We start from the raw sequence: 25,025 nt of genomic DNA, 5'->3' as shown, positions 1-25,025 counted from the left end.
TAATCCCTTCCTTCATCTGTTCTTTTTTATATATCTTGATCCAACTATGTAACCAAATCAAATAAACATTACTAAATAAGAAACACAAGAGAAAAATGATGATGAGATAAACTAGAAGAAAACATATAATTCACCAAATGAGATACAATGCACAATCTATCGTACTTCAAAAGCAGTTTAATCAATAGTCCAAGGACCAAATTTTACAATCTATTCTTAAGCACAAAATTGTCTATTCTATTCGTTAAGAAATTTTTTTTACAAAAAACGAGAAACACAACAAGATGTCGAGAAACGCAACTCAACAAAAGGAAAATGTTACCTTAGATTCTTCTTTCTCCTCTTTTTTTCATTTTCTTTCTCCTCTTTCTCATCAATAAACTCATCATCAGAAAAATTCAACATAAATCAGAATGATACTACAAATAATGACTACCACTTACCTATGTTTGGAAAGCCACATAGCCAATTTCTTGTACAAACCAAAGCTTGAAAATTTGTAGGTAAGAGACAGCTTCTATATTTGTTAAGAACTCAACTACCTATACTAAAAGATGATTCTGAAGCTACTATTTTCATTGAGATATTAAGAACATCGCATGCTATCCTTGATAATTTCTTAAAAACGAATTGAGTTATCCTTCCAATATGTTAACACATTCATACTTCTAAAATGCAACCATATCCATCACAGGCTCATCCAAATAAATGTTTAAAGCTAATTTTCCACTACCACAAGTTTTTTGAGAAAAAAATGAAGAAAATCCCTGAGAAAATACACATGAAATAGAACATTAGCTAAAGTGAACAACAAAACAATACTAAAGTGAACATTAACTCGTTTTGCTACAACATGACTATACGGACTATGACCATCAATAAGAGTTATGTTTTAATGTGGAATCCAACCAGAAACAACAAACCAGATACGAACAAGTAAACAACAAACCAGACACTTGATAAATGTAATGAGAGCTATATGGAAACTACTAAGTGAATCAGTTGTTTTAGTGAGAACGTACACATAAACTTACACTATAACAATAGCTTATATAAGTAAATAAATAGCATATAAACAATAGCGATCTGAATTAACTATGGAATAGATAGACTATGAAACTTACATTGTATCCCGCTGCATGAAATGTCTTCTTTCAACGTCTTTACTTGGGAAGTGGCTGCAGCAACAGTGTTTCTTTGGTTTTTCTGAAAAGATCCAAAAAGCTTATACATCTTTGAATGCACATGTCCCAATCTTAACTTACTAGTGGTTTGATCTAAAGTAGTGTAACAATATTCCAGGACTGCAAACTTCATTCTTGGATCAAGAACAGCTGCAATTATGAGTATATGACATTGTACTCTTCCCAGTGTTTGTCAGATTTCTCCTTGATAACTTCCACCATTTCAAGAACAATTTCATCAATAGAAAACTCATGAGCTCTCAACCAGTTCTTGATCTTCTAAAAGTTGTATAAAATACAAAATTTTTGTAGGATAAAACCAACCTGAAATCAGGTTCGTCATTTCAGAAAATGGGTTCAAGAACTCACATATTGATTCTCCTCTGCTCCACTCTAAATCAGTTGGAAAACTTGTATAACTTGTTTCTACATCTGCAAGACTACCTAAGACATCCTTAAACTTGATAGCTCTAGAGAGCATGAGATAAGTAGAATTTCAGCGAGTAGCTACGTCTAAAAAAGGACCTTCTTTACCTTGAATTCCCATTGTTTCCACACAATTTATAAACATAATTTCTTTAATTTCATACTGTTTAACAAACTTCACACTCTTTGTAATTATCTGTAAAGCTCCATCAATATAATCACTGTTAATCCATCTTGGACAATGAGATTTAATATGTGTGCTGAACATCAAATATGGAAGAACTCTCCATTGCAGATCAAATCCTTTTGAAGCTTATGTTCATAATTCTTTGCATAGTATCGTTAGAAGATGCATTGTCTACAGTAAAACCAAATATTTTTTTTAATCCCCATTTTTTTAGCAATTCAACAAGCCTCATAGCAATAACAATCAAGTATGTGGAGGAGAAAATGCAGTGAAAAAAATTATCTTTGTCTTTAAATTCCATTCAGAATCAATATAATGGATGGTCAAACAAAGATAGCCTATAATTGTAATGGTCCGCCAAAGTTTTGTTGTCAAACAAAATCTATTAGAAATATCTATTAATTATTTCTTAAGTTTCAGTTTCTCTTTTCATAGATCTTTAAAAATATTATATGCTTTTGTGCTTCTGCTCGAAAACTGAAATAGTAGAATTAACATAAGTAAAAACCATTCAATTTTTTTCTTGTACTCAACAAAAAATATGGCAAATTATTTTTAGTAATGGCCATTACTATTATTTATTGGAATACTACCATATCCAGATTCTGAAAGCTACTTCTAGGTGTACTTCAAGAGTTTTTTGCACTAACTCTCATATGGAAAAGTAAACTGGTGGTTCCATTTCTATGAAAATCTAAGAAGTAATGTTTTTTACAGTAGTTGCATCTAATATTGTTTATACCGTCAGGTAATTCTCTTCCTACTATGGTTAACTTTTTCCAACACCTAGAGACTCGACGGCTAGAACTGAGCTCGTTTTTGTTGTGTACCTTTAATTTTCTCAAAACTCTCTACAAGATCCATCTCTTCATCCACCACATCATTCAGATGATCCATTTCAACATTACCCAAACTGCTTTCATCATTCAATTTTATTACTTTCATTTGTTAGTTGAATGGCAAATCATAGTATGGGCAAGAAAAGTGATACACTACAAGAATATCGCGTATTAATTGTGGACGAAAAACGCTATGTAATGATACGATAGCGTTTAGTTAAACGCTCTAACATCGCCCGCGATAAAAAATCTTACATTTTAGATAGCGTTTTTATAAATGCTATAGTATATATTTTTATCATAGCGTTTTAATGTTTGCAATATGTTAATCTACAATAACGTTTATTCAGTATTATGAATTAGCTATATAATAGCATTATGTAAATGTCATCTATATATTAAACATAGCAATCCTTAAATGTTATATATTTCAGTTGGTCATTAACATATTTTTGTTTTTTCGACCCCAATTTTTTGAAAATATTAATTTAATTTAAATATATTTAATTTTAAAAGAAAAATTATAAAATAAAAATACATTTAAATTTACATTAAATAACTTGAGGTTTACAAAGTGAAATTACACGAATCCTTCAACTTCCTAAGTACTAAACCAAAACAAAAAATAACGAGTCTCAAACCTAAATCAACAAACCAAACAGATCATGATCATTCATGGCATTAAGAGCAGACTGAACATCTTCTGCTGACTCCAAAGAGATGAAACCAAATCCCCGAGACCTCCCTTCAATACTTCTCTTGCCCTCTTGGCACCTCTGGGAATTTTAACTTTCACTCTTTTACCACCAATTTGCTACAAATCGAACAAATACAAAAGATCATAAACATTAGAGAGCTGAATTATCTTTGAACACTAAATGATGGAACTTACAGAGCTGTTAAACATCTGAATCGCCTCCTTGGCTTTTTTAAACATCAACCCTAACTCAAAGCCAGACAGTAATATATAACCCATATCTTAGATTAAAAAACTGATTCATGTACCTGAGACATATCCCTTCTCTCTTTCTCCTTCCTGACCTTGAATCGGGACTGAGACTCAATTCACCACGATTAAGAGTCTATTTTCCACATAGAAACGATGGATTTAAGAAATCTCATGAGATCTGAGAAATTATGATCCCGTCGGGCTTGGATCAAAATCGCCGCCATAAACGGAGCATAGTTCTGAGGCGTAGGTGTTTTCAGTGAAGCTTTGCTTTGCTGTTTTCGTCGTTAAAGGAGGCACGAGAGGGGAGAATGAGACGAGGAAGAGAAGTTAGCGACAGAATTAGATTTGAATCTACCTACAGCTTTGCCGTCGTTGTCGTTAATCTATCAGATAGAAAGAAAAAGAGAGGAAGGAAGTAGATCTTGAAACTCAGAAAGAAAGGAAGTGAGAATTATGCCATGTCATCGATCCCTTCTCTCTTGCTAATAATCAAAAGTAGAGGAAGGAAGAATCGGAGAGAAAAAAAACAAAGGAAGGAAGTATCCTAGGGTGTAAGAGTGTGCCATGTAATGGATCCGTAACATCTCTCCAGATTGGTTCTGATCTTCTGAAGACTTTTTTTCTCTATTGTCCTAAATAAAATCGTTTTATTTACTTTAGTAACAGAAAATGGTTTATAAACATGAGTTTGTGATAATTTTATTTATTGAGATTATGATAAGTTCTTGGGCTTGTATGTCTATATTCATTTTTCAATCACTTAATTTTTATTGCGATTATTATCATTTGTTATTGTGTGAATCCTAAACCCTATACTCCAATGCTCTAAACCCTAAACTTTAAGTGTGAAATAATGGTTTGTTTAATAAATTTTTTATTTGAGAAATAGAAACATATATCTATACAATTATGAATACCTATATATACTCTAAAATCAAAAACTCATTAATCTATGAAAAAATAATTATATTTCAAATCTTATATCCTTATACCCTTAACCACAAACTATATGTCGTAAACTCTAAATTAAAAACGCACTAACTTTTCATTCTTATTTTAATTTTAAAATATTTCATGAAACAAAAATTTATTGTATTTATTTTTTAATTGAGAAATAGAAAAAAAAATCTCACAATGGTGAATCTCTAAACCTTAAATTAAACACTCATTAATTCATAAAAAATTATTATATATATTGTTAATAATCACAGCTATTACCACAACACAGGTTCTTAAATATTCTTAAGAAATGGGAAATCAGAAGCTCAGATCATTGTTTATAGGAAGAATAATGATTCAAAATCCAACCTTTCCACAAACATAAAGACCGCCAATATATCAGAGAGGATCTTGGAGACTCAGATGGGGAGAGCGAGTTCATCTTCACGCTGAGCCGAGCGCTTCACCGAGCTCTTCCTGCAAAAGAGCAAAATAATCCAGGGATTGATACCGAAAATATAAATGAAAACCTTAAATCTATAAAAATAAAATAAAAAACCCAAACACAATTTCAACTTTAATGTCAAATTCGACAATATCAGTTCGATTTAGAACAATGAAGATGACGAGAAATATGGATATTTTCTTGTAGATCGAGACCGAGTGTGAGAGAGATCAAGAGTGAAAAAAAGAGAGAAGATAGATCGCGATTGAGACTGAGAGAGAGAGAGATCGAGACTGAGAGTGAGAGAGATCGAGACTGAGAGTGATTGGGATCAAGACAGGGAGAAAAGAGATCGAGAGTGAAATAAGAGAGAAGGGATAACAAAAGGGACTTTTGTGAATATCATAAGTTTTCGTCGACCAAATTTTGTTATGTTCAGATCCAATTTTTTGCATAGCGTTTAATTTCTGTAAATGCTATTAAAACACAGGCGTCAAAGTAAAATTTGGCGGGTCAACATTTTTTTTGCAAAGAACATCAATTCTAGCGTTTCAAAATTAAAAAACGCTATCTTAAATACCCAGTTTAGTTAAAGATAGCATAACCAACCAAAACGCTATCTGCAAGTGCTATCAATACTCTAAAATCTTGTAGTGATAGGATGGACTGTGTGATCAATTTTCTCTATTCATTGAGTGAATTAAAAATCTAAACCACATGTAAGAGTAGGTACACCCAATATTTAGTGTGTAAAAAGATAATTTACATATCTTTGTTTTTTTAAGAGAAAAATCAAACAAAACCTTTGAATAATTAGAGTATTTTTGATATATCACTATTTATATTCAAATCAAACATAATATTTAAAATTATGTTAAAATTATCTAATTTTTTCCTAAATTCAGATTTACAATCTAACATGTGAAAGTAATTGTCGCTCTACTTTTAGTTTATTTACATTTTGTATCTGCACTTAATTTACTTGATCCATTGATTTCTGTAACGCCTAATCATCTTTAATAATTTAAGGCTTTGAATGGTAATACAAATCAAATAAAACAACTAAATTCAAAATATATTATTTAATAATAATAATAATAATAATATCTGCATACAGATTTGAGTGGAACTTACCATTTTAAAAGTTTTTCAATGATTTTTTTGTAATTTTTACCATTATATATATATATATATATATATTATTTTCTGAGAGCTATTTCTAGGTGTACTTTCAATTGTTTTAGCACTAACTCTCCTATGGCAAAGTAAAATGGTGGTTTAATTTTTATGAAGATCCATGAAGCAATGCTTTTTACAGTAGTTGTATCTAATATTTTTTTTTATTGTCAAGTAGTTTTTCTCCTTCTATGGTTAATTTTTCTAATACGTAGAGACTCTATGGCTATACTGAACTCGTTTTTGTTGGATACCTAGACACTACAATGAAATTCGTATATTGCCAGAATTTTGTCATAATTTTCTCGTGATAATTACGTTTTACCACTAACTTATAACAAATTTATTACGAAAAATGATTTTTTTTTCAATTTTATTGCATTATGTGTCAAATTCGCGTCGATTTTGGCACGCTAACCACATTTGTGGTATTTTCAAATTGGCATAGAAAATTTGTGTCAAAAATTTCTAACACATTATTAGAGTTTTTTCGGTCAAATTTGCCAAAACATGAAAACTGTGGGAAGTTATGACAAATTTGCCATAAAATTATGGTCGTTTTTAAAATTCTATTTTAATCCACATTTGAATCCATCGATAATTCGTAAAAATTGTTTGACCAACATATGTGATTATTATTTGGTCAACAAATTTCGACCAATTGTGACCATTTATTATAGCGGTCAAATATAAGTCAAAAGATTTATGACTATATTATTCAATAACTGGTCAAAAATGATTTACCAATTATTGACTAAAAATATAACTCTTAATAAATTTTTTAAATGTTTTATATTCTTCAAAAATTAGTCAATAATGTTACATTGTTATTTAAGTTAAATATTTAATAGAACCAATTAGCTCAATATACCAAATAAGAGACAAAATTATGAGAATGACCAAGGGTCCACCAAAAACTATGCTTACTGTATCCATGGTCATTAGCAAAGACAATATTACCCCCAGATATTTATTCTCAACTTGAATAAAAACGTATGACACACAGGGTATAATTTATAGGATGCCACGTAATGCATGTGTTTCTGACAATTAATATAATGGTTTTGGATAGGGTGGCTAAAGATATAAGTAGAGTATGCAATATTTTTGTGCAGGAAATCACAGCCCCACAATGTTTTTTTCAAACGTGTCATATACATTATAATAACAAGTTAAATATTTTGTTATAGATTAACAATTATTATATCATATATAACATATATATTTTTAGATATAACATTATGTTTTACACGAAAAAGATACTGTGAGATTGATAACAATAATGAGTTATATAGATGATTAAAGATATTATTGATATACTCAGCATGTTACATATAAATTAACGTCCAACATTATAATTTACTAGGTAAAAAATATGTTAGATTGATAACAATAATGAGTTATATAGATGATTAAAGATGTTATTGATATACTTAGCACGTTATATATAAATTAATGTCTAACCTTATAGTTAACTAGATAAAAAAAATATGTTAGATTGATAACCATAATAAATTATCTAGATTGTTATAGGTGTTATTTTTGTAGTTAGTACACTACAAATATATATAGCACTTTATATGTATTGTTCGCAGTCTAAAAATAAAATTATAAAAGTAATTCAGATAGATACACACTATTATATATGTTAGCATCAATCTAATAGGATCATCATCGTTTGTTCTACCAGTTGAATATGAAGTTGTTTTTCCTTACAAAAAAAACTAGAAAAGAAATTTAATTTGATCAATGATGGAGAAGTCAGGGTGACTATACCAGTGTGCAACAAATTCAGATAGATACACATTTGTCGTATATGTGATAGCAATTAACTCTCTTGCCGCCTAGTTCTTCGCTGGCGGTGAGTATTCTCTCCGGCAGCGGCGGTTCCATCTTGACTAAAGTAGCATTCACCCGATTTCGAAATTCGCACAGTCTCCGGAGCCGATAAAAAATATGTGAAAAGGTGTCATTTGTAAACGTCGGTTCAGTTGCCAAAAAGATAAACACCAGATGAATTTTTGGTCTGAAAAGGTGTTACAATTGAATAGTATCCCAAATTAATGCCACGTAAGGATAGAGTCTAGAAATCTGACAAAATTTCCCCTATAGTGTAGGTAGTCGCATAGATGGGTAGGGGTTAAAAAATATTTTAAAAAATTGAATAGTGTCGTCTGCTGTCCTTGGTCATTTTTGCAAATAGTCTTGTCGTGATAGTCATTTGTTATAATTATTTTATTTAATAATAAAAAATAATAAAATTTGGTCAGTCAAATTATTTGCACTAATTTCTGACCACTCAATTGACAAATATCATTAACCCTAGCACTTATAACACAAAACTCATCTCAACCCTGGCCGTTATCTCTTCTTCCTCTTCCCTTCGGCGATTTTTTTCTTTCTTTCCTTATTATTCTTCCTTCTTTTTCATTCTTCTCCTTCCGTTAATGATTATTTTATGTACAAAAGTTATAGTTTGTGGAGAGTGTTTGGCTTCCCACATCGCGAGCATGGTGGCAGCGACAGCTCCAATTCTGCCTGAAGAGTCTCCATGGGAGTTTCCGATTTTTCTAGTTCTACTGAGTACAGATCTGAGAGTTTGGGGCTCACACATCGATTTTATTTTTGGGCTTAAGCTCGGCGGCAGGGTATTTCCGGTGAGATCTCTTGAACTGTTTATGCCACAAAGTTGGCGATCCTCTAGCGGTGGTAGTAGATCCAGACGGCGGCGATGTAGCGGGTTTACCGTGGTTTAGATTTGGATTTTTGGTTCTGGTTTAGTTTTTTTTATCCCTAACCAGATTCTGTTAATTGAAACAAAAATTGTAAATTCTTTATTTTTAATTAATAAGAACCCTTTTAAAATAATAGTTTTCTGATATAATTTCTGAATATTAACCAAATAAAATTGATGACAAAAAACCAAAAAAAAACAAAAATTGCCACAAAATTTTGTTTGTAACGATCTTATAGTCACAAATTTTGAATTAATTTGTGGCAAATTTTCCAGTATTATTTTCTGGATAACTCGTGGCTAATTTATCAGAGATATTTGTTGTGACATTTCATTTCAATTTTGTCAAAAATTACCCCAAAATTATGTTTGTAACAACCCTATATCCACAAATTATGTTCATGATAATTTGTGGTGAATGCCTACATTGCGATAAACTTTTAGTATTTGCCTTATAATTATTTATGGTAGTAAACAATTTTTGTTGAAGTGTGATTTTTCTCTGAACTCTCTAAAGGTTCTATTTCTTCATCCAAAACATTATTCAGATGAACCATTTCAAGATCACTCAAACTGTTTTTATCATTCACGTTTATAACTTTTATTTTTTAGTTGAATGGCAAATTATAATGTCGTGAGAAAAAATGATAGGATGGACTATGAGGTCCATTTTCTCTATTCATGGTGTGAATTAAATATCTAAACCACATGTAAAAGTAGGTACACCCAATATTTAATGTGTAAAAAGATAATTTACATGTTTTTATTTTTATAAAGAGATTTATTATGAAGTTAGATCAATAAATTTTTTCATAAATTTGATTTCGTATAGATTTTAACCTTTTTTTTATCAAACTTTCATTAGATAGAAAGGCCTTAGTCTGTTGTGGAATACAAATTCGGCCCATGAAGGGTACTTTTGGCAAGTGCATCAGCAATTGCATTATCCTTCCTTGGAATGAAACAAAAGAAATATTTGCAAACAGAGAGGAACAGATGTGAATATCGGCCAAAATTCCGTGAATTGAGATCGGAGAATATCCCAAGTTGATTGATGAAATCAGCGTTTGAGAATCTGACCGGATGCATATAGAGTCGATTTTAAAAGCCGCCGATGCAAGACAGCTGAACGGAGCGCCAGAGTTTCTGCTACCAAAGCAGAGCCAACATTTGGTATCCTAACTCCACGTTCTGCCACAGTTGTTCCAGTGCCAGAAATAATCCACTCAAGACCAGCCTCCTTTGTGTGTGCAATCCAAGCTGCATCGGAGCAGCAGGTAAACTCCGATGGCCTTCTTGAGATCATGCATGGAGATTTTAACTTTAATTGTTATTATTATAATTAAACTACATATGCAACAAAACAAATTAATTGTTTGAGTGATGATTTATTAATGGTGTTCTACCTGGATTTATGAACCATCTGGATAATGGTAAAATAAAAATACTGAAAATAGCTGTCAGAAACAACAAAAAAAAAATTTTGATTGTTATAGTTTGATAGTGAAATGTATAGTATAAGTCTCCAATACAGTTCTTGGATTTTTACCATCAATTTTCTATATAATATAAGATTTTATTATTTACCTAATTTGGTTAGTGGATACTGTCACTAAATCCATTTTCTATTGATTTTATGCATAACACAATTTATCTAAAGAATTTGTTTTGATAATTTTTGTTATTTTACTTCGGACTCAAAGATGTTCCTAGTATTTCAATTTTTGAAGACTAGGAAAAAAGATATTTGTTTGTTATCATACTGTGTGACCTGCATCATATTTATTCAAATCAAGATTTCATTTTTTTTTCTTTTTGCTATGCATTTTTGTTTCACTTATCCTATTTCTCTCGCACCAACCACATTTTATCCATATTGTACTGTGTGATTCACTTGCCAGACATTCCTGATGTGTTATTTACCTTTTGAATGCTAAAATTCTAAGTCATATGAGATTTGTTATTTTTCATGAGTCATTAATTTGGCATTAATTTGTTTATTTTTTCTTTTTTGCATATAATTATTAAAATGAATATTTCACATCATATAAAATAAAATATAATTAGACAAAAATAAAATTAAGGAGAGGTTTTTTCTCTCTCTTCTCTCAACTCTATCTTTGAGAGAGAGAGAGTCTTTTATCTCTTCTGTAAATAATCCGATTAACATCGGAGTTTTCTTACGTTTAACGGATAATAAATTCCAACCAGTTTGGATTTTCTCTCTTCTGTTTGTCGAAATCTTTTTGCTAGTTCAATTTGTTGATTTTCTATACTTAAATTCTTCACTAATCCTTAGTGGAGTGAAAGATTTCAATTCGTTAGAAAATCATTGTTTTTCTGTGATTAAACAAAGGATTCAATCTATAAGATGTTTGAAGCCTTCTCTCTCTCGCATATGGATCCTGGCGATAATTGGATCCGAAAGTATGTGTTAGGATTTTTCTTCTTAGATATTTGGAATCATCCTCTCTTGACTGGAAGTTTCAGATCTCCCTAGATCCTTTATTAAAAGCCTTGTTCAAGGTGATGAGGAATTTTTCTTGAGTTAAAGATGATTAGCAGCGACATAATTTATGGAGAAGGGAATTTTCTGACTAAGAATATGCACACGGTCTACAAAGAGGAGTAAGTAAAAGGGAATGGAGCATCAATTTTGAGTGGCTACAAGGAGGTCCACTTAGCTGATGGATAAATTTGTCGGTGGTGGCTGCAGCGTCGGTGAAACTTGTCCATGATGGATATTAAACAAAACAATGCAATCTTCCTTAGCCTCACATGTGTCTTGGAGTTGTGTAAAGTATTACATGTGTTGCAACACATGTTTGATGGTTAATGGGTCTGTATTGGGTTTATTTTATATTTTATTTTGGATCTTTGATTTGCGTTGTAATTTGCTCTGATCTGTTGGGCTTTCGTTATAAAAACTAATAGACATAAAACAAATAAAAGTAAAAAAAACTATTATATGTAATTAAGGTTCTGCTTAATGTTTGGGCTGAAGATAATTAAATAAATTTTAAATTCCTTATAATTTTTATTAATTAGATCAATCTTTTTTTTAAATGTGTATATATCAACTGTTTTTATTCTTTTTCAAATACTTAAAACTACATTTTTAATTTTTTTACAATTTTGAAAAACCCACTCTCTTTTCTTTATTATTAGTTTAACATCTATTTTATTGAATACATCATATCATGAATGAGATATATAAGTTTTCTATAAACAATTTAGACGGAATAAAGAAAACTCAATATAATAGATCAAAATCATAAAATTTCTTTGATAAAATATTTAAAGTTTTACTTCATTCTCGACTCATATAAGCAAAGAGTATTGAGGAAGTTTTGAAATCTACCACCTTTATCATAAAAAATATTATCAATTTATTGTTCCCTCTCTTTCTAAACAAATGAATTTTTTTTTCTCTACCCAACTATTACATCACATGTGGTTAATCAAGGAAATGGTTCGAGAAGCATCAATCCGGTCTCTCGGAAAAACGGTGGTCTTCGGGAATAGATATCAGAGGAAGAGGGGAGGCCATCATTCCATCTTCTGTGACATCATCGTTTTCGGGTTAGTTCGTAATCCTCCAACTTTCTGCTTCCACCTTTGCATGGAGCAAGGTATCTTCAGGGGAAATTTCTTTTCCGTTGAAAATTTTGTCTTTTTTTGCTTTCCAAATAAACCATAGGATCCAAGGATATACATCTTTTTGAGGATTTGTCATGCCTAGCTCTTTAATTTTCCAAAAGAGAAAGCTCATATTTTGATAAATTGAGGTACTCAGAAAGAGGCGCGGAAAGGACGAAAAGTCTGATAACACCCAGACTTGTAAGGCCGGGAGACATAAAACAATATGAGATTTATAGACTCCTCAGGATCCCCACACTGGGAGCATCGCTTGTCAGAGCCCATGTGTCGATAGGTGAAGATTTGACAGGTAACAACGCACCGTGATAAAAATTGCCAAATAGAGTGTTTCATCTTTATCGGAGACAAATGAACTTTTCTTTTTAATTATTTTTAATATAAATTAATTTATTTGTAACAAAAAAATTTATTACTATATAATTTTGACAATAACTTACACAAACAAAACCAATCTCACTTTAACAATTTGAGTCCAACTGAACAAAATCATAAGCTAGTTTTGTATGATTGTCCTTCATTTCAGATCCTCATCAATATACGTAGAAGAATTGCGGGATGGTTGGTTTATCTTTTCATAACGCAACCTGAATTTGGGTTGCAGAACTATGTGTTGTAGGTTTATCAAAGGATTTCCTAGCCAAAATATTCTTTAGCGGTCTGATAGTGACTTTCAGTTATACTAGATGAAGACCTCGTGTACACGCAGGTTTGTATATTATTTAAATTTTTTAAGTTGTGTTTAATATAATAAGATAAATTTCATATATATTTAGTGTTTAGGAGTTATTTTTTGATTGGTAGGAAATATACTTTAACAAATACAACCTAATTCGAGATAGAGGATTGGTCATTCGATAAGTGACAAAATATTTTTACTATTTAGAGTAATGTGATTTGTTATAACTTTTTCTTCTCTTTTCTGAGTGTTTCTGTTTATTCAATCTTTTTGTAAACTTCTCATAATAGTTTTTTTACTCTCTTTTACTTGATTTTTTTTTAATGTAAAACACTTTTCGTTTACTCTAATTATAATTATAAAAACTTAAATTCTTGAATTATTTGTTTCTTTTAAAAATCAAAACCTATACAAAAAACTTCTTGTACATCCTAGAGGAGAGAGTAATATCCTTCGCTCTCTCATTCTTTTTGTTAGCCATCTCCTTGGTTTATTATCTGTAAGTTTTTACTCTCTCTTTGCCCTTTACTTCTTCTATTTTTCTCTTTACACAAATTTTTAAAAATGCAACAAACAAAATTTATGAGAATGAAGATAACAAAAGTACCTTATTAATAGCTAGTATATGCTGCAGTTTTCTCTTTTAATTTTTCTAGAATCAATTTTTCCATAGACCACACAATCTTCACCACATATGTATAAACACAAATAACTCTTTGTATCCTTCTGATTCTGTGCATTGAACTACACAGAAACTACCGTTGGTGTGGTGATATCATCGCAAATTCTACTCTGTTATTCCCGAAAAAAAGATGGAACAACCTTCAATTTAGTACGCATTGCCGTCTACTTTGGGGCAGTCTTTACAAACGATAAAAGAGTGAAACCTTACCAATTTGAGTGTTAAGTAACAGATAGCATTAGCATTGTCTCCTCTAAACGATAAGGGATTATTCTGGCTGACCTTGGTGTTTTGGTTGTTACTTTGGTTTATTGTGATAGCCAAGTTGCCATTTACATCGTCACCAATCCAGCTTTCCATTAGAGGACTAATAATATCGAAAGAAATTACCACAGTATTTGTGATGTAGTATGTGATGGTACCATTTAAATCTTTCATGTTCGCACCAAGAATCAGTAACTGAGAGACTTATTAAAGTTCTTGTCGACCATAGTTTGAGGTGTTGTTGTCTAAGTTGGGATAAATATTAGTTGTTATAGATATGTGTGAATAAATGGATATAGCTTGACACGCTTTTCATAAGACTAACACATCTGTATACTTCATACAACTTAACGTTTGTGAATAAGAAAGCATTCCCCGATTTTAAGTTCCTTTCTAATTGAATTTTGCGACATTCTCAAAACATAATATTGAACTTTTCTTGAAAAAACGGCAATGGATTTTCTTTTATTCTTATGATATTTAAATGTAAACCTATATTATTTTACACAAATGTAGAAAAATAAATACTTCTTTGTCTCTGATTCACTCCTGACTTCCTCCCTCTATATATGTCAAACTATTATGACAAAACAAACTGGATACTTTTTACAACTTGCACATACAAAAGCTGATCCCACTTTTAAGAAACTAGTGAGATGAGTTATGTTCGTCGTCTGATGATGAAGAGGAAAAAGAAGACGAAGAAGAAGAAGATTGCTTTCTTCCACAGAGTCCAGGAAGAGGTTGTGGCAGCATAGGATTCACCGGAACTGGAAACTTATGAGCAGAACTAACCATTGTTCTTTCGTTTATCATCCCTACTTCTTTGCAGACTCTGTCCACTACCCCGAGAAAGTCGCGAACCACCAAGAATATCCTAAACGGGTGCGCTTCTTCTTTAGCCGAGTTTCCATGAAAATACTCTGTGATCTCTTTCACAAGAGATAACGCTACGCTCTCTTGAGCTTGTACTCTGATAATATCTTCCTCAGCTCTTTTCAGAAACGTGTTCATGGACTCTGAAAACCTCTGAATGCTGCTGTTTTCCTCTTGGATTTGGATAACTTCGTTGATCTTGGCAATGCCTTGAGAAAGCTTGGAGACGTAGCTGCTTAGTACTTCCGAGTCCATTGCAGCAGCTTTCTTGACGTTACTAAGCTCTGAACATAGGCTTGATACAACTTGGAGGCCGAGTTTCCTACACTTGATGTCATCTGTTTGGGTATTGTTACCTGAGAGACGCGTGCCTTCTGCTCGGATTATCTCTTGTACGACGAAATGCAAGAGAGTTGTTTTCCCATCAGCGCCTTTAACATCGACCAGCTTGAGAAGCGTGTCGAGCTTGAACGCATGTGCATCGCCTCGGTTTGTCCCAACGTTCATACGGTTCCCTGTCTTTAGTACCGCTTCTAGTAGCTTTAAGAACATCCTGCTGTTCCTCAGTTCCTCACAAGCAGCCTAGTCGAAAAATTGGGAATAAAGTCAAGATCAAACACTATGATAAGAACTAAGAAGAGAGAAAATAGCTTTGCTATAAGTACCTCAAGAGTCTCGAAAGATTTCTTCAGGTATTCAACCTCAGACTCAAAGTTAGCTACATAGAGCATTGCGTCGACTCTTTTAAAGGCAAAAGGGATGTCTAGCATTGCCTTGAGGAACTTCTCAGCATGTCCAAGCTTAACGGGAGAATCATCCTTGTACGCTTTTAACTTGCGCTCTTCCTCTTTTGTCGGCGCCATCTTAAGTAAGCTCTCAAGAAGTTCAGTCCCAAGTGTATCAGCATTTCCTAAAAAGCATAACAAAAAAAACAAGAATATAACACCAATAATCTCGGGTCCACCAATCATTCAAGACATCAAAAACCACCATAATGATTCTTCAAGTACTCATACAAGATAGTTTACCTTCAAGAAGAGCTTCACAAACTTCTTCTATAGTGACATTAAGTGCACGAAGCAGGATCGCAATATTCTGAGCCTTCTTTGGGTCCAAGACTCTGTTCTCTTGATTTGGGTTAGGGAGAACACATCTTGGAGTTGTCTGACTCTGATTTGGTTTGGAGTCTAATGTCTTTGCTACAAACAAAGTTTCAATCATCTCTTCATCTAATCTGCAAGGCGCATCAATAATATTCAATAACCAACGTTCTCAAGAAAGCAGATTTGTGTAAAAGAAACTATGCCATTATTAACTCACTTGAAAGAGCTTGATCGAAGATGATCCCAGACCATCTCACGATCCGAACTTGCTCTGACTTTATCCCAATGTAACGCCTTTAGCTTCGGTTTCGGAGTCTCCTCTGCCAGGTCACCGGCACAGAGCGTCTCTGGAGGAGTCTCCTTTGGAGTAGTCACTGGCAGGTTTTCAGATGGGATCACAAAAGGATGTGAAGGCTGCGTGAGAGAAGGCGGTCGAGTCACCTGATTCCGTCGTGCCCATGATGTAAATGGTGGAGGAGGTGGCGGAGGCGGTGGTGGCACTCGAGAAGCTCCGGTTATTGCAGACGGAGGAGGCTGTAGGATTTGAGATGAAATGTTCGAGATCCGTGGAGATACATCTAAGCTCTGACTAAAATCTCTGTCTGGAGAAGATGACAGAGACGACGACGACGCCGAATTCCGGGGAGATGTGACCGGTGACTTGTGAGAAGCTTTATCCGGTGAAGAACAAACAGACGACGACGGTGAACGAGAACGCAATGCATCTAACTCCTTAAGGAAACCTTGTCCCGGAGAAGAGAGTAATTGAGATTGCAATCCTTGCCTGAGATTACTCATGAACGCCGGTAATACCTCGGGAGATTTCTGGAAGCATCGATACGGCGATGTAGAAGCAGAAGAATGCGAAGGTGATCGCAAGTAAGCTTCCGGTGTCTCGTTTGGTCGTCTTTCTGGAGAAGTTGAAGATGATGACACCGTCGTAGAACGTGTACTTTGAGGAGAGTCCTCGAGATTTTCCTTTTTGTTATCCATTGATCTGTCTGGTGAAGAAGTAGTGAGAGATGTGACCGTCGGAGATCTCGAGATTTGACCAAGTCCTCCATCGGCGTTTTTCACCGGGCAAAGTCCCGGCGATAGAGAAGCTAAGGACAGTGATGGAGACCTCACGAATCGAAAATCTGGTAACTCTGAGCTTCCCGGCGAAGTCCTCAACGGCGGCTCTGGCGCGGAGATTACCGTAGGTTTCGCTTCGGATCTCTTCGGACTCATCGACGGAGAAATGCTGATGAACGTTGATCTTCCCGGTGAACCTGAGCTTGACGACGAGCAGGAGATAGTGTCATTGGTCACAGATCTAGGGTTTTGATTCGGAACCGCCGCGAATACCCTCCGGGACTCGGATCCGACCCGGGTCAACGTCTCGCGCCCGCTCGCTGAGCCTCTGGGAGAGTAAAACTCTTCTTCTTCCTCCTCTCCTATTGAACCAACCTCTGGATTTAGCCGGAAACTTCGTTTCAGGAGAGGAGGAAGAGGCTGGAGATCTGGAGATTCCAATTTCCTCGAGCTCGAACCATTATTGCTCCGATTACTCGCGGATTGATCCTCGATTCCTCTCGGATTCACCATCGTTCCCAAATAAAGAAACTCTGAGCTAGTGTTGGCAGAGCTCGTCGTCGTCGTCCTCTGCTTACTATTCCTACCCTCCGCATTACGCCGTACCGGCGGCGCCGCAGATGGAGGCGGAGGATAAACTCGGCGGCTACTGTCGGTCGTCCACGTCTTGCTATCATCAGGTAAGTTACTATCCTGGCTTCTTCTTCTTCTACGCCAATAGAGCAACGCGATAAGCGCGGCGACTAAAGCGGCAGAGGTCACGGCGGAGATTGCGACGATGAGGAGCTTTTTGGAATTAGGCGGCGATTTAGTGGCGTGAGGGACGATTAGAGAGGAGATGTTGGCCGGGAAGGAAGCGAAAGACGCCGGAGAAGGAGGCGGAGGAGATGAAGGGTATAATGGGAAGAAAGGAGGTGATGTAGCGTCTGAAGGAGGAGCTGTTGAGGAGAAAGGAAGCTTAGGAAGCGGCGGAGATTGTGGAGGTGACGGTGGCGGAGAATCGACGGGGAAGAATGGCTCGTGGAGGACTCGACGGTCGGCGAGAATGAGATCTAAGGATGAGAAGAAGAAAAATAAGAAGAAGAGCATTGTGTTGTTGTTCTTCTTCTTCTTGAAAAGAGGCGAGATCTGAGTGTCTCTGTAGGGACTCTCTCTCTTTCTCACTCTCTTTCTTCCTTTCTGGATTTTCTCGAGACAAGATGAGAAAATATTTTGGAGAGTGATGGATCCAGCTAAGATTCTGCTGGTAATGGTCGTTCGATCTTCTTCACTCTCTTTTTTTTTGTATTTGGTTCGTTTTTTTTTTTAACTTCAACTTTAGTGATGGTGAGAGAGTAAAGAGCGAAGAGCACAGAGGCCAAAAGAGCTGATGGAAAGAAGAGTGGTTAATTATTCTCTTATACGTAGTAGGGCCCGCTGTTCTGACCATGACTAATGATAATATGACACGTGTATAAGACGTGGACTTTGCAATAGTCCTAGTTTGCGACCGCGAAAGTGTACACACTGCACTGCATTGCAACGTACGCACATTGTCGAATATTTAAAAATGCGAGTTATGTTTTTGTTATTTACACTTTCTTTTTCAAAAATAAAATAATTATTTCTTACGGCGGATTGACAAATTATCGAGAGAGGATGTAATAAAGAAGTATCGATTTGAGTATAAAATAATGGTGTGTTACTGTTTGAGGAAGTGGGTGTGTTGTGCGGATATTTTTTTCCTTTTTTTAATTCTTTTACCGACACTGCTCTAAATGGTCGGTTCATGTTTTTCCCAAAGTTTTGTATACGGGAACCAAAAATAATAATTTGAGAATCACTTGTATTTTTAAAATATAATCAAAATATTATAGTTTTATTTCTTTGTGTGAAAAGTGTTAAAACAATATTTTTTGTGAAATAGAAAAATTATAACTTTCATCGCGAATGTATCCTAAATAAATTCAGCCAAAATTGTAAATAACACTGAATATATTTAGAGAAGTTTTCTAAACTATTGACGTAAATAACAAATTTTTTTAAATTATAGTAAAACTTCTATAAATTAATACTCAATAAATTTATAATTACTATAAATTAATAAATATTGCTGATCTCAAATCGGGCTAATGTAAAAATTCATCAAATTTGATAATATAATAAGATAATAATTTTTTTGAAATTCCTATGTAAATATATGGTCCCAACAAAAACATAAATTAATAATTATATACATTTATACAAATATATGTAAATATAGTATTCTAAAATATGACTAATGTGTTTACTTTTACTTAAGGTTGAAATCTCATTGGATCTTATTTCTTTAATTATTATATCAATAGCTTTTATTGATGTTTTACGATATACATTTAAAATTTATGATAATCTTTAATGTGATAATTGATTTTCTTATATGTAAATATTTTTAAAGGTATGGTAGTGTTATCTTCAATTTTATCATCAATAATACGGATAGTAGCCATAATCTTTTTATAAATTTTAAATTTATGAACATATATATTATTTACATGGATAATCCAATATGGTATTAAAAACTATTTTATTGCGATAGTTATGATTGTTAAACATAATTTACATTACAAAATTTGTTAAAATTTTAAAATATAACATCATTCTAAAGAAATTTTTAAAAAATTATAAACTGAAAATAAATTTTAATTATTAATTTATAGATAAATTACTATCACAATAAATGAATAAAATATTATGGTTCCAACATTATTAATTTATAGAGGTTTTACTGTATTATTACCCTATGATCCTTATCTCTTATCTCTTAGATGTTTTAGAAATGATTTAAGAACTTTTTAAAAAAAAAAACTTTTAAGAGCCTTAAACATAAATGTGACTCGAAATCATATGTCATCCGTATTCATTATTATAATTCTTTCAGGTCAATATCCTTTATTATATGTACCATTTCATTAATAGAAACTTAGTTCATATAATTGAAAATATGTAAATTTAATTTTTTATATATCAAAATATATATATATATATATATTGCACTTTTTAAAATTTAGTTTTAATTCTTTGTTACGTTTTCTTTGGACAAAAAGACGACAACAACAACAACTCAAGTTTCCATATATGGTGATCACATTTGGCATACAATTTGATATATCTGATGAAAAGAAGATGGGCACCAAATGGCAAGATTGCAGATCGGTAATTGAATCAATGAACACATTAAACTGCCTAGTTAATGCTCAACAAAACTGATTAAACAAGTTGTTAGAGTCATCATTATTCGTAAAACATTTATTAATTGACTCTTAGCTAGATTTCTGCAAATGAAACACTAATTTTTTTTAATCTTATGTTAAATTATATTCAAGAAAAAAATAAATATTTTACAACTTTGATTGATTGTTTTTTATTTTAAGCAAAAAAACTCAAGCTGGGTGTTTATCTTGTGGCAAATCAAGTCTTCAATCCATCTTCGTATCTCATGTCGCCGCTGCTGCGAATAGAACATAATTGGTTCCTTATGTTGTTGTCTATTATCTTGGTGAGTCGGAGTATCGTCAAAGGCGTCTCCCCGTGTCTTCTATTGTTCTTCTCCCTCTAAGACGTACTCACCAACCCACTCAACACAAATACTATGATGTTTCTTGTTCGGTAAGCTTTCCAAATGAAACACTAATGGTGTGCACCAAACGAAAGCCACGCTATAATATACTGTATAATGCAATCGAAGAAACTGTATCATTTGGTGCTAGACTTTAAGAGTATGTTCAACGCTGAAAACCCAAATGAGTTTCTAAGCTATTTTTTTAATACTAAATTAGATTTAGAGATCCAGATAAAAGACTCATATTTTTTGTATGTCCAATGGTATATCTAACTATCATAAGTCAATGGAATATTTATAAGTCTATTATTAAAAATAATAAATCTACCAACAATGAATATGTCTACCAACAAAAAATAAGTCTACAATGCTATAAAAATATGTCTACCATGCTATAAAAATATGTCTACTGTGCTATAAAAATATGTCTACCAAAACAAGTTTACTAAGTTTCAACAAATCTAGCATCTCTCAAATAAATCTACCAACAAAAATTTACGTTGACCAAATTTGTACAAATCTACTACAAATAGTGGTAGACTTATGTTTAATGTCGTGCTACTTTTTGCTTATATGGCATATAAAAAGTAATGGCATTTTCATAATAATATTTTTCTCAACAAAGTCCAAAATGATAGGATCAGTATACGAGGTTAGTCTAGTATAAAAAATAAAAATGTGTCAAACTATTAATAAACATAGATTTGGAGGATACTTGAGTAATATTTTCTTTTCTTTTATTCTTAAAATATTTAAATGTAAACCTATATTATTTTACACAAATGTAGGAAAATAAATACTTCTTTGTCTCTGTTTCACTCATGACCTCCTCCCTCTATATATGTTAAACTATTATGACAAAACAAACTGGATACTTTTTACAACTTGCACAGACAAAAGCTGATCCCACTTTTAAGAAACTAGTGAGATGAGATATGTTCGTCGTCTGATGATGAAGAGGAAGAAGAAGAAGACGAAGATTGCTTTCTTCCACAGAGTCCAGGAAGAGGTTGTGGCAGCATCAGATTCACCGGAACTGGAAACTTATGAGCAGAACTAACCATTGTTCTTTCGTTTATCATCCCTACTTCTTTGCAGACTCTGTCCACTACCCCGAGGAAGTCTCGAACCACCAAGAAAATCCTATTATTTTTAATAATAGGATTTATTTTTAATTCTTTAGTTTTAATTCTTTGTTATGTTTTATTTGGACAAAAAGACAACAACAACAACAACTCAAGTTTCGATATATGGTGATCACATTTGGCATACAATTTGATATATCTGATGAAAAGAAGATGGGCACCAAATGGCGAGATTGCAGATCAATAATTGAATCAATGAATACATTAAACTGACTAGTTAATGCTCAACAAAACTGATTAAACAAGTTGTTAGAGTCATCATTATTCGTAAAACATTAATTAAATGACTCTTAGCTAGATTTCGGCAAATGAAACACTAATTTTTTTTTAATCTAATGTTAAATTATATTCAAGAAGAAAATAAACATTTTACAACTTTGATTGATTGTTTTTTATTTTAAGCAAAAAAACTCAAGCTGGGTGTTTATCTTGTGGCAAATCAAGTCTTCAATCTGTCTTCGTATCTCATGTCGCCGCTGCTGCGAATAGAACATAATTGGTTCCTTATGTTGTTGTCTATTATCTTGGTGAGTCGGAGTATCGTCAAAGGCGTCTTTCCCCGTGTCTCCTATTGTTCTTCTCCCTCTAAGATGTACTCACCAACCCACTCAACACAAATACTATGATGTTTCTTGTTCGGTAAGCTTTCCAAATGAAACACTAATGGTGTGCGCCAAACGAAAGCCACGCTATAATATACTGTATAATGCAATCGAATAAACTTTATCATTTGGTGCTAGACTCTAAGACCATCTCCAACCATAGTCTCTAATGAGGGATTCTAATCTGATTTGTTAATAGTTTTTTGTTCATTTTAATACACTAGAACCTCTTTTAGATTTTTTCATGTTTTTAGTGTCCAATGGTAAGGTCTTAAGGGAGACTCTAAATTTTTTTTTTAATTGTAATTTTTCAAATACAATATTAATCGGTGTGAAGTTCTATGGTGGTGAGAAGTCACTCTCCTTAAACCTGGAGCTTGTGCAGCTTTTACCAGAATCTGAAGCTGGTGGTCGATAAACAGGATTGGATTCTGCTGAAGCTTGTGCAGCTTTCACCGAAAATTTGATCTGTTACCTTTGCCGGTGAGTTTGCAGTCAGGAGTTGTTGCCGCCGCCATCACGCCACCGGATTCTGCCGTCGCCATCGACTCGCCACCGGATTCTGCCGCCGCCATCGACTCGCCACCGGATTCTGCCGCCGCCATCGACTCGCCACCAGAGCTTCTCTCGGATAGGAATCGCCTTTGCATGTCATCGATATCACCAAGACAAATGACGAAGGAGAGAAGATAGAATCCACAAAATAATCTAACAAAGACTCTGATTTAACCAGAGTGTCTCATTAAAAAAAACAAAAAAAAAATAGAAAACAAGCGACCAATCAGTTAACGCTATGTATGAGGCTCAAGAGGGGTTCTGCAGACTCTAAAATAAGAACCGTATCTGCTTAATAATGCCATTAAAACTTTTTTTAATTAAAATTAGCACTAGAACCCCCTGCTGATACTATGGATAAGAGCATGTTTAACGCCGAAAACCCATATGGGTTTCTAAGCTATTTTTTTATAACTAAATTGGGTTTAGAGACCCAGATAAAAGATCCATATTTTTTGTATGTCCAATGGTAGATCCATATAAGAGACTTCTTTGCAAATTCAGGATCGTTCTTCTCTTCTTCCTTGTAGAACCTCGCATTCTCCAACAACAGAAGAACACCACCTTCAGGTAGTCCTGCAACCTTCTTAACTTTCTCACCAACAGAGTCATTTGCCATCACAACCTATTAACACAATACAGCAAGTCACGAACATTGTTAGTTGAAGATTAGTGAAGGCTGTTGTTCATAAAACTTGCACGCATAGAGGAACATGAAGCACAAACCTCAACACCAAGAAGCTCGGACAATCATGGCACAAGAGGTTTTAGGCTGAATTTAGGGGTAACACCTTTGGCGGCCCTCTCTTTCATCGTCTCGATTCGAACCGATTCGGCGGCAGGAACCGATTCGACAGCAGGAACCGATTTGACGACGAAGCTTCTCCAAATTCACCACCTCTCATCATAATCTCGAATAGTTTATTCGTTTTCTCTACAAAAATCCAAGAGAAACAGATTCGGAAATTGAAATTAATTTCAACGGAATCGAATAAGAATCAGTCGTTCTCTGAGTGATTTTCATGGCGTTCGACAGAGAAAACCAAGAATTGAGAAAGAAAAATTTATGAGGAAAAAAGAAAGAAAAAAGATAGAGAAAAAATTTTTCTCTCCCAAATTTTTCTCCTCTAAAAATGACATGGAGTTTAATAAATGTCTCTTAGAACATCTCCAACAAAGAGATCTTTAATGAATTTTTAACAATATTATAATATTTAATTTTAGAATAAAATAATATTATAAACAATCTGCTATATGCGCTTAAAAGAATAAAGTACAAGAAAAAATGGTCAACCAGAGAGGAAAGAGGATGTCTCCAACACTTGACCAATCTCCATATGCCACATACACTTAAGGATGCTCCTAAATCTGTTATATAAGGATCGATCCAAGAAAAAACTCAATATTTCTTTTTTTTAAATCCAATTATACTTAAAAAAACCGTGTCATGAGACTCTTTTGGAGATGGTCTTAAAGCTCTTATTTAATAAACGTTTCTTGTCAATTTTTTTGTTTTGATTTAATTAATTCACCTAAATATGTCAAAAATCTTCTTAAGAGACTCTGTTGAAAATGCTCTAACACCAACGTATATCAAGGATTGAAGCCCTGCTTGGCAAGAAAAAAAAAAGAATCGACCAGGTCTCGCATATCAAGCACATGAATCGGTTTTAGACCTAAAGTTTTTGTTTTGTTTTTGAAGAAATTGCACAGATTAATATTTATTTATTTATTATTATTATTGCATAGATTGGTATTTATTTATTTATCTATTTATCATTATTTTAACGAATAAAAATGAATTTATTTCTATCGAGGCTTTCTTTTGTACCGTTTACACGCGTACACGCTTTATTTATACATGCGTTAAATTATTAAACTAGTTAATAAAGTGAAAAAATCTAATTATTTTACAATAATACTAAA

At 33.3% G+C, this 25,025-nt stretch overlaps 1 protein-coding gene across 1 annotated transcript; it reads right to left on the bottom strand.

Annotated features, from left to right (window-relative positions):
* Positions 1-14,618: 14,618 nt before the first annotated feature.
* LOC18014205 (formin-like protein 1) lies at positions 14,619-18,535 on the bottom strand. Its single transcript, XM_006418553.2, has 4 exons — positions 16,361-18,535; positions 16,069-16,274; positions 15,706-15,950; positions 14,619-15,622 (listed from the first exon to the last, which is right to left on the bottom strand). Exons 1-4 carry the CDS (start codon positions 18,304-18,306, stop codon positions 14,813-14,815), a joined length of 3,207 nt encoding a protein of 1,068 aa, XP_006418616.1. The 5' UTR covers positions 18,307-18,535; the 3' UTR covers positions 14,619-14,812.
* Positions 18,536-25,025: the final 6,490 nt, after the last annotated feature.

This window comes from Eutrema salsugineum, unplaced genomic scaffold, assembly GCF_000478725.1.
Source record: "Eutrema salsugineum unplaced genomic scaffold, Eutsalg1_0 scaffold_4, whole genome shotgun sequence".
Taxonomy (NCBI): domain Eukaryota; kingdom Viridiplantae; phylum Streptophyta; class Magnoliopsida; order Brassicales; family Brassicaceae; genus Eutrema; species Eutrema salsugineum.
This window is presented reverse-complemented; position numbering and strand designations above follow the sequence as displayed.